The sequence below is a fragment of the Rhineura floridana genome, chromosome 4 (genome assembly GCF_030035675.1).
Source record: "Rhineura floridana isolate rRhiFlo1 chromosome 4, rRhiFlo1.hap2, whole genome shotgun sequence".
In the NCBI taxonomy this organism is placed as follows: Eukaryota; Metazoa; Chordata; class Lepidosauria; order Squamata; family Rhineuridae; genus Rhineura; species Rhineura floridana.
In genome coordinates, this window is record NC_084483.1 from 96774154 (window position 1) to 96789770 (window position 15617).

Consider the following 15617-nt stretch of genomic DNA (forward strand, 5'->3'; position numbering starts at 1 on the left):
GCAGAAACAGAAATCAAAAGCTAATTGAAAAGGGAATGTTTTCAATTGCAGACAAAATACAAATAAAGAGGAATCTACCCTAATAACTTCTTGAGGCAGATACAGTAGCTCCACACATGGAGCACCAGCATAGAAAAAGCCCTTCTGTATTTTCCTACTAACCTTGCCTCAGGTTGCACACACAAGAAGGGTTCCAAGGATGGGCAGATTGACAGAAGAGGAAATGGCTCTTCAGTTAGGTTGGTTACTTGAAACTAAACCCTGTTTAGGCCTTTATAGGTAATAGCCAGGACCTTGGATTGCACTTGAAAATAGACTGGAAACTAGGACAGCTCATACAATAAGAGATTAGGGCTTTATGAGATTTGATGGTGAGACTAGAAACAAGGTTAGATAAGGTCTCATCGTGGCCTCCTTTATAATTGATTCTATTCTATGGCTGCAAACACACTTGTCACCAGAGCAAAGCATTTCCATTAGCCACACCTGAAGGGGGAAGAGGTTGATCTGCCATCAGCTGCAAAAATTCTTTGAAGCTGAATTTTTTATTATTAAAAAAAGCACTCAGGCTGTTCCCACCAGGTTTTACAGGAAAAAGGGGTAGGGTTTGACCAGTGTTCTGTGCCTCCATTTTCAGAAGAGAGAGGTGGAGATGCACTGGAACCAGCAGAACTATGAGTGTGTTTCTAACCTATATCTTTTGAGGAATGGATGAATGGCTATATCTGTATGCTGCCCTGCAATATTTTCCAGTGAAAATGAATGAAGGTCATGCTGAAGCAGCATCTGAGAGAACCCACCCCAACATGTAATTGTCCCCTGTGACTGAATTACAGCGATCTAGTACAGCCAATCCTAGTGCTTGCTTTCTTACTTGTTGTGTGCTACACTGACTGACTGATAGGTAAGATTATTCAATGAAAGATCAGATTTTTAGATTTTTTTCATAGTGTTTTTTTTAAAAAAGAAAAGAAATCAGCTCTGATCATTCTTACACATACAGAGCGTATCCATAATAAATGAAATGGAAATAATTACCCTTGGGGGGTGGCTTTCCAATTTTCTCTTGTTTTTCAGGCTTCTCTATCTGAATTTCTGGAAGCAAAACCACCAGTTAGTTATTGGAAGAGGTACTGTGGTCACAGAAAAGCGGCAGAGAAAACATACTGTAAGCACATCAGTGTTGACTAGTGTGCAAATGGAATATTTGAAATCCTGAATTAGCCTATACATAATAGTTCTTGATACTGTTGCTGTTTTCAAAATCCAAAATGCATTCCATTAAAAAATGTGTGGTGCCTCACCTGGCAGCGTGGAGCTGCAGCAATAGCCTCCCAGCAGCAGCTTCACTGCCACTTACCGGTAAAGGGTTGGGCAAGACAGTGGCAAGGTACACGCTATACAGACACACTGCAGAGCCAATCCAGAGCTCCCACTGGTGCACCCACATATTCCAGACCTTGATGTGACCTTACATCCCCTCCACACAGTAAGCGGCAGCAATGACGCTGCTGGGAAGCTATTGCTGCAGCTCCACCCCACTGTGAGAGCAGTTCCTACCGAAAGAAAAAAATCTTCGGATGTTTCATCCAAGAAAAAACCCTCCAAATGCACTTCAGAATTTGCTTTCAATGGAGTCGTGTAGAAAAAAGGAGGGGTGCGAACCCTGAATGCCAAAGGAGGGAGTATCAATATGTTTATTGTATATTTTCTTAGAAGAAGTAGCTTATAATATAAAATGCCCAACGCGTTTCAGCCCATCAAGGGCTTTCATCAGGGGATGATAGTTGCTAAAAGCTCTATATACAGATGCGAAATTACTATACTGGAGCAATCAAGTAAATTCTCTAGAATTTTTTAGCAACTATCATCCCCTGATGAAAGCCCTTGATGGGCTGAAACGCGTTGGGCATTTTATATTATAAGCTACTTCTTCTAAGAAAATATACAATAAACATATTGATACTCCCTCCTTTGGCATTCAGGGTTCGCACCCCTCCTTTTTTCTACACGTCATTGTATGCCTTCCACCTTCCTTTCTACTTTCAATGGAGTCGACCTGGGCAATTTCTCTGACGTTACTGACACTTCTTTGGCTTCTCTCAAAGTTCCTCAGTTTTGCCTGAAGAGGTACTCCAAATTTGATTACAATTTTGCTTAACTCTGCTCTACATTGTACATGCAGTTTAAAAATGTTACAAATAATCTATAAATACTTTGAGTATTTAATACGTTAAGTAAAAAAATTATTATACAAGAACTGCTTTATCGCTTCTTTTAATCTGCGAAATGGTGCAAAGACAAATTTGTGTGATAGCGCAGCTGAAGACCTCTTGCCTCAAGCGTCTTCAGCAGTTAGTTGCTTTTTGCTCCCCATCTGACATTTTTCAAGCTGCAGCCTCTTTCTATCTCCCTGTGCGTTATGTGCCTTCAAGTTGATTACGACTTATAGCGGCCCTAGGAATCAGCAACCTCCAACAGCATCTGTCGTGAACCACCCTGTTCAGATCATGTAAGTTCAGGTCTGTGGCTTCCTTTATGGAATCAATCCATCTTTTGTTTGGTCTTCCTCTTTTTCTACTCCCTGCTGTTTTCCCCAGCATTATTGTCTTTTCTACCGATTTAATATCCATGGCTATTATGATAGAACAGACTCCCTTGTGACTCTCACTGAGTTTTATGGGACCACATACACAGGTTGCAATTGGCAAACTGTGCTGGAGAAGAGACAAACTGTGACCCCACTCCTAAGAACCCAGGTGTTTGGGGGGAAGGGCACTGATTTAAGCCTACCACCACATTTGGGTACCTACTGACTGCTACTCAGTGGGGTCAACTTTATGGTGGAAAAATAGCATTGCTAAAGAACTTGTAACATTTGAGAGAGGTAAGAAGAAATCACATTCGTCCAAACTTCCTTTCAGGTTCCCCTGCCCCCCAGCATCTGCCTTATTCTCTATGACAAATAGCTTTAATTTTCTGCTAATCACATCATATCTTTTTGCTGAGTTGTCAAAGCAGTTGTATTCTCATAGAAGACTTACATGGCCAGTTGAAAGGATGCAATTTATCTCCATCAGAGAGGCACATTGTTAATAAATCCTAAATATTATGAATTCACATTTAGAAAACTGACAGAATCCAGCAGCAGCAACAATGATCTCTGTCACCAAGGCAACCATCAGATTCTCCATAAGATAGCACAGTTTATTAAATTATTGTGATAGGGTATGTATTTTTTAAAGTATTTCATTGCTAAGTTTTCATTAGCTATCAAGTAAATGGAGGAGGGGGGAGAGAGAGAATCCACAGCTTTCTAGATTGCTGGTTTTACAACAGTTTAGGATTTTATTTCCTCAATTGTGGATATCAAATTTTCTGATGATATTCAGATACACATCACCTGTCATCAAATAATTATTTTATATGCTTTAAGATGAAAAGCTAATAAGCTGTTCAAATACAATTTTAAAATACTGAAGATATATGATTCTTGTGCTGCCAGATTTGGAATTCCCAAGCTATGGCACAGATTATGAAAATGCTTTCCATGCATATAGGGTAGTACTTATTCAGACTGACTATTCTCTCTGTATTATTGTCTAGGCTTATACCACAACAGCAATACTGGTGAGTATAAGACTGGATGTATTGAGTGTAAGATTGGATGTATAAAAAAACTTTTACTGAAATTTTATGTTTCATATATAGTAATCACATAAAGAGTATGATTCAGCCAAAGTTAAGCATTCATCTCACCCTCACATGAACAAATTGGTCCCACTCCGTCTTATGGCTAGCACTGAAAGGAAACACACCCTGGTTTAGCATTTCTGGAGTACCCTGGGAAGAGGGATTATGTATCTCTGTGAGATAAATAGGGATTGCTTCACACCTCTCAGCACTCGTAAACTACAGTTCCCAGGATACTTTGTGGGAAGCCATGACTATTTAAAGTAGTATAATGCTGCTTTAAATTTATAGCATAGATGGAGCTTATATAGCCAAGGTCTGTCTGTCTGTCTGTCTGTCTGTCTGTCTGTCTTTCTTTCTTTCTTTCTTCCTTTCTTCCTTTCTTCCTTTCTTCCTTTCTTATGGTTTGTTGGACCAAACCAAAACATGATCTCTGGTTCAGAGGTAACATTAACATGAGGCGGGATCCAGAATTGTGTGAGTGAACTTCTACTTGTACAACAGGACTAAACCTTCCTCTTCTCTATGGTGTAGCCTGCATGTGTCCCCAAATCTACTCCAGAGTGTTGCCCAAGCCCCCAGAGCAGCTTGTGAGGGCACATGAGGGCTATAGGTGGAAGGGAAGGAAGATGAAGTTCTATTGCATAAGAGGAAGTCCATTCTGCTTATACATGGCCAGAGTTGGATACAATCAATGGTTTGATTCTCCTCAGTGCAAGTAGGGAGGAGCAAAACAGTCCAGCTCTGTATGTTCTCAAAAGTACAAACAATGCTTGGATTTTTCTGGTTTTTGCTATACTAAAACTTGAAAGATTCGAGTTTGGTTTCAGATGATGAAACATAACCTCACTTTGACCAGTACCTGCATTAATGTCACATGACCAATTTAATTTTAAATCTCATACTTAAGCATGGAGGAAAATCCTATAGCTGTATCTCTGTCTTGATACTTTCATGCAGAGTGAATATATCATGACAAGGAAGGAAGAAAGGAAGAAAGAAAGAAGCCCATATTATAGAAGTACTTTAGCAAGCCCTGATGGGAATCACTTTCAGCTAACCATTGTTCTCCTCCCCTAACTACAAAAGTGCTGCGCATAGTGAGTGGGAAATAACATCTTCAGCAATCTAATTAGCAAGATCCTTTTGTAGGTTTAACCACAGATTAACAAGGCTTTATCTCTGTGCATGCTTGCTGCTTTGAAGTCCTCTCTCTTGTCAATTCAGGACACTAACTGACCCAGATTGATATATGCCAGTCATTCTAATTAGAAAACAAGAAGACAGATTTTTGCCTCTTGACATCCAAGACCCTGTTGACATTTTGCTTCCTTTCTTGACTCTCATTTGTTGGCATCACTACTCTTGTCTCCTTGGTTTTCCAGTTTAGGCTTTTCAGTATTTTCAGGTGTACTTAAGAAAGGGCTAGTGCATGAACACATCTGAAAAAAATGATCATCAATCAGTCAGTGCACCTTCTGGATTTAGAGCAGGCAAACACAAGGAGACAGATGGCATGTGAACACATATGTTGTCTGGGCACATGAAAAGCACATAATATGTAGAGGATGGGTAAGCATGTGCTTATAAGGTGAAGACAAATTAAGGATAAGGCTGAGAAATAACATGTGGAACAATGGTGTTGGTGGGACAGATCTTCAAGAAACAGAAATAGGGTATGCATATGTGAAGGGGGTTATTCTATTATTATTATTTGGAAGATGCAAAGACATCTTTGGAAGATGGAGAGATTAGTATTGTTAAAACCTGTATTTATAGCTGTACTAAAGAAGCCCATCCAACCTGGTATATAATAGGTTGATCTGCATTTATTAAACCTTCATACAAGTGCCTTTTATTTCACTAAGACACCATCTTGAACCATAACAAACAATCTGAATACTGGAATGACCCAATTTCCTGTAGAAACACAGGATGTGATTTCATTATAGGAAGTTAAAAAGAAGCAGAAGAGCAAATAAGTTATTGGCAGGCAAATGAAATCAAACTCTTATTAGATAAAGGTAAGGTCACCTGATATGCAGCAAATCCAGAGTGCAATCCTTCATTTGAGTCAATATGATCAATAGTTTGTTTCATTGATTGATTGATTATATTCACTGTCAGGCCATTTGGCTTTGCATAAGGTCCCACTTACATAGTGGAACCACATACAGATGACTGGAGCTTGTGATTACTAGATGCATTTTACTGCAGTGCTGGGGGTATGGTGTTAATGTCAAGCTGTTTGCTTTGTGTGCCATACTAAGCAAAAACAAATACTATGGCTGAGAATCTTCACTGTTCTAAAATATTTATGCAGCAGTCCTGAAACCAGTTCTACATCCTCCCCTCTCCGAATGAGTTACTTAGATCCACTGAGAAGCAAACAACCACTTTCAGGTCTTAGAAAACCAGCAGTTCTGTGTTTACCAAGAAGATAGTTGAAATGGACTGATTTTATGATGCATTCAAATGCAGGTCTATTTTGTTTGCAGGAAGAGAGTAATACTGATTTAGCATGGATTAAGGTTTTACTGCTGAGAATTTTAAGCGATTTTCCCACTGGGGTGTAGCTCTGCTGAAGCCCTCAGTAATGAAAATATTAGTGCCAGCAAGTCAAACATATCCCTTCTTCTCCACAGCAGCAGGTGTTTTGATTTGAGAGATATTACTTTAGATTATTTCTTTGTTTGGCAATAAGGTAAAAATGGGAGCACTGCATGAAAGTACTTTTGAGATCACTTTCCATTATATGTAGTTGGCAAAACAACAACTATTATAGCTTCTTACAATACACGTGGAGGGAAAACCCTTGTCTTTCTGCAGGCAATGACAAAGTCCCTTTCAAATAAGTGGAACAATCTTTCATCATGTGCCTCACTAGGGATCCTCAATATGTGCACAAAGCCCCCAGTCCAGTTCACTTGTGAGACCTTCTTGTGAGTTTGCTTGAGGCATCTGATATACTCATGTTTAGCAGGCAGCTGCTCACACTGCACCCTACTGCAGGATCACACCACCAAACATCTTTAGTAGCACTGCCCATTCATCAGTAGAGCAGCCAGGAATACATCACCAAAAAAGAGGTCCACAGATTGCTATAAAATGTATATATGCTAATTTATATAATTATATAAATACAAGTTTAGAAAACAATACTACAATTTTAATAGAAAAATTATATATCTCACTATAGCAATGAAGACTATGACCAGGTGACCTATGTGTGTCATGATTCATGACCCAGAGACCATGTACTGAAGGACAGACTCAGAGGCTGACTCTGTTCTTGCAAGAACAACTGCTACGACCATATTCAGTCTTGCCACTCTCCAGAGAAGTGTCCCACATTACCCTTGTCCATCTAGATCAGAAGGAACTAAAGACTGTAGAATAAGACAAAGTCCCTTTAACAGCCAGCTGCTGCTCTAGGGAGGCAGCGTCTACTGTACTAAAGTCCCATCAGCATATATCCTGCTCAGGACCTCGATACCTCAAGGATCACCTCTCCCCATATGAACTAACCCAAACCCTACAATCATCATCAAAGGCCCTTCTTTGTGTGCCCATCCATGGAAAGTTCGGAGGGTGGCAACATGAGAAAGGGCCTTGTCATTGGTGGCCCCCTGGCTGTGGAATTCTCTTCCCAGGGAGACACACCCGGCACAAACTTTATTCAACTTTAGATACCAGGCAAAGACCTTCCTCTACACCCAGGCCTTTGGCCCTGGATGACCTCTTTTAGTATGCTGGGACTAGTATACCTGCCCTTTATTTGTACTGATTGTGTTAGTTTTAATTTGGTTTTAATTGTCAGTGGGTTTTTTAGATTTTATGGATTCTATTATTTTAATTGGTTATGTAAATCACTTTGGGTCACCTGGTGAGAGAAGCAATATAATAATCATAATCATCACCATAGGCTTCAGCTGGAGCTAGGCACTTGCAGAGACAACAGCTCACAAAGCTACCACAATAGGATCCTGTGAACTGTCCAAGGTCCTGCAGCTGCTCTGTGTGCCTTAAACTCTGGGTGGACACTACTGGGCTTCCCCTGTGAGTCTCAGTCTAATAGAACAGGACAGTGTGCCTGCTGAGTCTGCTATCTAGGTGCTAACTGCTGATGAGCAACTTCAAGGCCCTGCTCTTCCTTCTTATGGTTCTTTAACTTTCAACTGGAGTTGAACTGGATAACCCATAACCAGTTTCCAGCAGTATCAGTTGCCAATGCCAACAATCTGCTAAATGAGTTTAATGTGGCCTCAACCCAACAAAGGACACCATATGAGCATTCCCAGGTGTTGCATGTAGGGTATCATTTCTTTATCACACACGGAGAGAGGGGGGGATTATGCTGGCTGCATTGGAATACTTACAGTATCTCTAATGTAGTTTGTTCACAGCCACCAGTGCTTTGGATTATGATACAACTTTTATACCAGCATATGAACAGTGACACAAGTCCTTTTCCAGCTGTTATATTTCCAGCTAATTAAATGTTTAGATGTTGTTATGTTACATAGCTGGTGAAGCCAGCAAAGTTTGTCTGAACCTGACTAAGCATCAAAGTTCTAGGGTTCTCTTAAAAGGGCTCCTTCTAAGAGACCCATCCTAAACTTTTCTCTGGGCTGGAGAAGTGTTCCTGATTTCTCTCCCCTCCCTGTCAGAACCTCAGTCCCCCAAGGACTTCCTCATTCTTTCTGCTGCACAGCAGTGAGCAAAGAATGGGAAGATTTGTTCCTTTCCTTCTCCATTCCTTTCCATTATCTTGATGCACCCTGCAGTAAGAGCAGTAGCCATTGGGAAGACCCCACATCCCAAGATCTACTGCCTTTTCAGTCTTGGCAGGCCATGAGATGCATCAGGACAATACATCAGGGAAAATATTATTATTATACTGTTCTTCATTTGCCCTCTCTGAAAGGATTTCCATGTGCAATGGTCCCTCTCCTTCCCCTGCACATGCAGACTGCGCCCTCCCCAAAACTACTCTGGAGGGTTGGGGGAACCCATATAACAGATTAAGGGGCATGCAGGTGGGCGGGAGAGTTCCGTTGGAGCAGCATAAATCCTTGTGCTGATGAGACTGAACATAGCACTACATTGCTTACAAACCATAACGTTTAGGCTGGCTCATGTGATATTATTATTATTACTGTAGTCATCATCAGATCACCCTACAGCTACTTATAAAACAGTTTAAAAATATCAAATAACAAATACAGATAATAAAACAGATGAAAACCTTCCACAACCTGAGCACAAGCATGCACACATCCTAAAGAGGCCCAATTCACCATATTATGAACATTGGCTTAATCAAAGATCTTTACAACTGTTAGTTTCTAAAAACTAACTGGGAGAAAGCAAGGTAGGAGGAGGTTCTTTAGGTAGTCAAACTCCAAGCTATTTAGAGCTTTATAGGTAACAACCAGGACTTTGAATTGTGCCTGAAAATAGACCTATAAGAGTATCTGCTTAAGAATTGGTGAGATATGCTCTTTATAACCAGTCCCAGTTAGTAACTCAGCAGCCGCTTTTGTACTAACTGAAATCTTCAAAGGCAGTCCCACATAAAAAGCACTGCAATGATTTATTTAGAAATAAATAGATCATCCTGTCTAGAGAACATAGATAACTGTGGCCTGGCTACCTCTGTCTAGAAGGGATTGCAGTGTATGCACCAGCTGGAACTAGTAAAAGGAGCTGCTTCCCATGATGGATGCCATAGGTCTCTAGTGACACTACTTGATCTATCATTACCTCCAGACTGCAAAACTAATTCTGTGGTGGAGTGCAACCCCATCTAGAAGTTGGATGAACTTTATCTCTATGGTCAGATGAACTACCTACCAACAGCATACTTGTCTTAGTTGGAATGAGTTTTTGTTTCTTGGCCCTCATCCAGTCCATTACCTGACTCAAAGGTGTGTGGGGAGGAGAGGGCTGTGTGTGCAGTCAGAGCTTAATTTTCACCCCCATTGCCAAAGACACAAGCCATTTTTAAACCTTCACAGCTGCAAACCAACATGAAGCTGCTCATATGCTTTTCTCTGCCTATGCCTATATATGCATTTGGATCATATCTGCTATGTTTTTTCAACAATAAGTAATACAATAAGTCAAAGTGAGGTCTATGGTGCATTCAAAAATATTTCTGAGAAAGGGTGGATTTTTTAAAAAATTGTAATGTACAATGTTACCTAGGGAGCAGTGGCTGAATAAAGGATGGTAATCCTTAAAAAACTTCAGTACAAAACCTGTGTCTAGAAGTCATTGTGAATAGATTGAATCCACCAAGCCCACTGATGGATGACATCTATATATGCCTAACCCTATTACATCATTTGTTTTTGACAGTATCAGTTTGCTGCTGGGGTTCAATGGACCACTTTAAAAATCTTAGCTGGAAATAAATATATGATTTATTTCAAAATAACTCTAGTTTAACATAATATTTTTTAATTGGTATCTCATGCAAAATGTAGTCTAAAACAAAAACTTGATAACTCTCAAGTTGGTTACTGTCTCTTTCTGTACCAAGAGCGGAAGGGTCTTGGGTTCCTCTACTCACTGTCCTCATCACTGCATCCCATTAACTCAATTTCTGAGTTGCCTTCCATCAGATGTTTTCAGAGTTTCTCTAAAGAAAACAGATTTGTTGCCGTAGTTCAGCTCCAAAAACAAACAAAAACACACACAGAGAGCAGAGTCCGCTGAGCAACTGTGAGTCTCTGGCGTTGTAGAACTGAGCATCTGTTTGGTTAGGGACAAACAAACCTGTTACATGTGACTGGGGAAAATCCACCAATTAGGCAATCTTCACTGGGCTATCAGGAAGCTCTTGAGGAGAAAACAGGAGAGAAAACAAAACAGAAACCTAAAGCGCCTGGGTGTGAAATATGAGGATCATAGTACCTAATGGAAGGGGTCCAATGTAGTAGTAAGGTACCTCAACAGCTTATTATAGTTTGCTGTTTCCTCGGCTAACATTACAAATAAGAAAATAGTGGTGCAAGTTTGCACTCTGAGTGGTTTAACTTCTGTGTCAAAAAGATAAAGCCAACTTGGGGCAACTTGGTTTACCCCATAGGGTAAAACTGGAATTTTGTAATATTTATCTATACACTTGAATGTATAGATTAAAAAATAAGTAGGGGAAAAATGTGCTCCAGTGCTCTCAAAGTGATATAAATGGGATTTATGATAGATAAAATGCTAAGTTATTTTTCCTATCCTCAGATGTTTCTGGGGACAGAATGGAACAAACAACTCAGCTGTTTGGTAGTTTTGCTTCCCCATTTATTTCAATATTTATTTCAATAGGGGTAAATTGGAGCCCTGACAGTTTAATAAGTTAAACATATTTTTTTAAAAAAATTGAAAAGGTGGGAGAGAGATGAAACACCACAGGACAACTGACCCCATAAATGTTGACGAGTACACAAAGTATGACGTGGTCCAGGTCTTACAAATATTTGCTGGAGTCCCCTGCAAATCCCATGAGCTTGGGAGGGTTCATTTCAGGGGTGGTCTTGCCGTGAGGTGGCATGAAACAATTGTTTCAACTAGAACTGACAATAGTGGTTTATAATGGCAGTTAGTCTCACCAGCAGTACTGGTGTAGTAACCAACAGGAGCACCAGATTGGCTCCTCTGGTGCATTTGCACCATGCCAACCTCCCTGCCACCTCGTCTCCCCGGGCAATCACAGAGAAGCTGGTGTTGGGAGGTCAGGTAAGCATCACCATCCCTCCACGCTGATCACTGGTGAGACTCCAACTGCACTATACATTTAAACAGCAGTGCTTAGCAGTGTTATAAGATTTTAAACAGTCATGGCTTCCCACAAAGAATCCTGAGAATTGTAGTTTGTTAAAGGTGCTGAGAATTGTCAGAAGACCCCTATTCCCTTCACAGAACTATAATTCCCACAGTTCCCTGGGAAGAGGGATTTGTTGTTACACAGCTCTGGGAACTGTAACTTTGAGGGGTAAAAGGAGTCCCTGGCAACTTTCAGCACCCTTAACATGCTATCGTTGCAGGGTTTTTTGGGAGGAGAGGTACAATGTCTAAAGTGCTATAACAGAGCTTTAAATGTACAGTTCAGATGGGGCTGAGTCCCAAGAATACACATAATTTCAAGCAGTATAACCTCTACTCCCGCAGCAGTCTCCCAAATGTTTTCTATTATCCCAGATGGGCTCAATTTACAAGGCAAGTGATTTAGACTAAACATTACAAAGAATTTCCTGATGTAGTGAGCTGTTCAACACTACTTCAGAAGATGATAGACCTGCTGCATTAGAGATTTTAAGGACAGGCTTTCAGGGGTGTTGTAGTACTGGATTTCCTGTGTAGGCAGGAGATTGAACATGTTGACCTTTGAGGTCCCTCCAACTCTTTAATTCTAGATCACCCCCAATCATTCAAGCAACATACAGCGTCAAGCAGAAATGAATGAGATGTACTGTACTAAGATGTTTGCAGAGCAGATATCTATGGCAAAAGGCTGTCAGGGGCACACTTCCCTTATTTAATGTCCACACTGTCAGACATTAATAAAAGCTACTCCTGGTGCCATCCTAAACAAGTTGACTGAGAAGTCAATGGGGCTTACTTCCCTGTTCCTTCCCAATAAATGTGCTTCTGATTAGGGATGGGTGAGAAATTCGATTCAGTTCACATTTCAAGCTGAATCTATCAAATTTGCACTTTCCAAAACAATATGAGAACTGAAACACAGCCATTGTTTGAAATTCACACTTATCTGAATTTTGTGATGCAGTTCGCCAACCTAACAATGTTTACAAACATGCCTATTTCAGGGGAAAGTATGCATAAAAATTAATATATGAGTGAAAATAACACAAAAAAATGCATTACATGACAAGAAATGGCTTGCAACAATGTGTACATTAGTCAAAACTGCCTACAAAAATGTTTATTACAAGAAATTCACACTAAAACGCTGAAGAATTTTTATGAGGATTTAAACAAAAAATCACAAATCGCTGTACAAAGGTGTGAAGATCTGAATTTAAGACTGGAAAAATGAGAAAATGAGAAAACCAAAATTGATGTCCATCTCTCAGAAGGAATAATTGTAAGAACCGAAACTGACAGATCTTTCCATCCCTACTTCTGTTTGCACCCTTCATGAGATTCATGCCTGTCTAACCATAGATTCCAAAATGTGGACTTCTTCAGAATATGGATACCATGAAGAATATATAAATATTTTCTATTTAGCCCATTTCCAGCCTCCCATACCTAATCTTTCCTTATTATGTGTTTTAAAAACCACCACCACCACCTCCTCCTCCTCCTCCTCCTCCTGGAAACAGTTTGAAAACTAAAATCCACTTATGTTTGCTTTCCTCACATCCAGCACTTTCCACCGAGCCAATTCTGTCTAGGAGCGTTTTGTTCTTCTGCTTCCCCTTTTTCCTCATACCTGTGGCCACATCTCTTTTCCCTGTATCATCCTTCAATTTCCATCTAAATTAATCTGCATAACATAATCTTAGCATGTTACCATGCACTTGCCTAGGGTGCAAAAAGATAATGGGAATCTTAGTTATGCTTACTGTTTTAATTAACCATATTGTTTACTTTGATTGAACATGAGAATGTCTTTATTCTAGATATTCTGCTACAGTGGTGATCCAAGTTGGATACATTTATGAAATACATTAATTTTGTGATTTTTGGTTAACTAAAATTTGGCTGCTGATGCCAGGAAGCATACACACACACAGGCTGGGAAAAATAGTTATGTCATTCTGGAATTTTCCAGCATAAACTTGTGTATGTTTTAACATAATGCACTTTGCACAAAGATTCACAAAATGCCTTCCAGTGAGTAGTAGTTAAGAGCCAGCAAGCCTCCACTGCAGTCCACAGTAAAATAATCAATTCACATACAAAAAGGAGCACATTGCCATATGGAGAAATAAAGAGAAAATCAGTTAAACTCTGAAAGCACTAAATATGCAAATTGGGATATTCTTTAGAGACAAGTGAATGGAATAACTAATTACCCAAATGGTGCCAACATCAGCCACACTGGCAAACTCTATAAAGCCCACAGGTTTCAGGAAAGAGTTGTGCTAGTCTAGTGCTTGTATTTTAAGTGCCTCTGCAGCTTGAAAGAGGGATTTTGGATTTAGATAAGGGTTGGTTCTTGTGTTTTTGGTTGGTTAAACTATTTCCATAAACATAAACATTATCAAAATGAAACTGAGCTACTGTCACTCTGAAATATTATTTAGAGATTGTTGTAGTGAAAGAAGAAGAGTTTTCAATTTTAAGTAGGACAGGGAGGGGACAGGACAATGTCAGCAAGGTGCTAACATCTACAGGTGTGTGATGCATTGAGAGTAAAATGCAGAGGTAGGCTGCTTGCAGACATGGAGCTTATTGCGTTAGTTTAATGGATTAAAATGGTAGCACTTCTGTCCTGATTTCTAAAAAATCCCTTTCACACTGAAGTACCTGTTGCGTTAAAGAACAGTAGCTTTTAAAGCTGATATACTGGTATTTCGCGCAAATGTTTTTCACCCGGCTACAATGAACAATGCCTTGTTTTAGGCCTTCACTGTTATGCACATGTGCACTATAGTTCCCCACTGTGTAGGAGGTGTAAGATTTCCTCCCGGCATCATGCAACCCTTCTTCTTTTAGCATCTGACATATATATTAGTTGTATAGACACAGGGGAGTGCATGGGAAATGCTGCTGCTACCTGTGTCTATGCCGGAATACTAGTACCATTTTCATCAGGCAAAAAAAAAAAAGTGCATCTAAAGGGTGGAAATGCACTCCATGCTGGGATGCCTGTCGCATGAGTGGCTGCAGCTAGCAAAAGACTCCTGTGATTTTTTGGGTTCCCAAGCTTCTAAACGGATTATTTCTGGTATTATTTATCATGAAAATTTGTGCTAAATTTGCACTATATTCATTAGAATTCCAGAACTAGCTTGTACGTTGTGTGAAAGATCAAATATAATGTGCAAATTACCAGTTAAGAAATCACCAGAATAATGGAATAAAGTGCAGTGTGAAAGCATTCATAGTTCACTGTTACGTTTTGTTATGAAAGCAAAGCATTCTCAGTAATATTAATGACATACTAATTTTACTTAGTATCTCCTGCTTTACACACACACACACACACACAGAGAGAGAGAGAGAGAGAGAAAGAGAGAAAGAGAGGGGAGAGAGAGAGACTTTTTCACTGAGCAAAAGGTCACAGGTATAACTTTAAGCCAGGAATGGGGCACCCAAGGGCCACATTTCTAATCAACAGTGTTCTGAAGGTGGCATAACTGGTGAGTGTGGCAAAAGTGGGTGTGGTCAGACACACAGCACTGTCCATCCTCCATCTGACATGTAAGAGGTATCATCACAGGACACATTCTAGCCAGGTAAAATCACCAGAGGAGACTACAGAGCAAGCCTAGTGACGGGCATGGCCTGAGCAGAGTCCCAAGTGTCAGATGGAGAGACCTGGAGGACCACATTTGTCCCCTAGGCCTGCTGGAGGTTTCCCAACCCATCTCTAAGCAGTAGAGCTAATATAGGTTCTCAAGAGGTTAACAGGCAATGTTTATCCAAATACCCTACAACCCCCTGGCTGCTCTCTTCGCTCACCACCTTGTTCTAAATTCCAGCACACATTGCAGGCTTCAGCACAAATTGCACATTCACACACACATGAACAAACATAGAGACAGATCTCCAAATTATGCAGTTTACAAAATACTGAAGCACCAGTGTTGTTCTTTACTCAGAAAATAAGCAAAAGCTAGGAATTGGTCATAAGGAATTGCATTTGTTACTCATGTTGCAAAAGACAGGAGCTTTTTCAGGCCTTTGCCTATGTCTCTTGTTTTACTAGAAATGGAGAATGGGGAAAT

General features: G+C 40.1%; 1 protein-coding gene across 10 annotated transcripts in view; it reads right to left on the reverse strand.

The window, feature by feature from the left end:
* The window catches only part of TRDN (triadin), a 276609-nt gene that overhangs the window by 197980 nt on the left and 63012 nt on the right, over positions 1-15617 (reverse strand). For all 10 annotated transcript variants that reach the window (XR_009762235.1, XM_061623737.1, XM_061623734.1 and 7 more), the window contains one exon: positions 1039-1095. Coding sequence is in view for 9 of the 10 variants with exons in the window: in XM_061623737.1 (XP_061479721.1) it covers positions 1039-1095 (57 nt within the window). In the remaining variant the exon portion in view is untranslated. The remainder of the gene's footprint in view (positions 1-1038; positions 1096-15617) is intronic.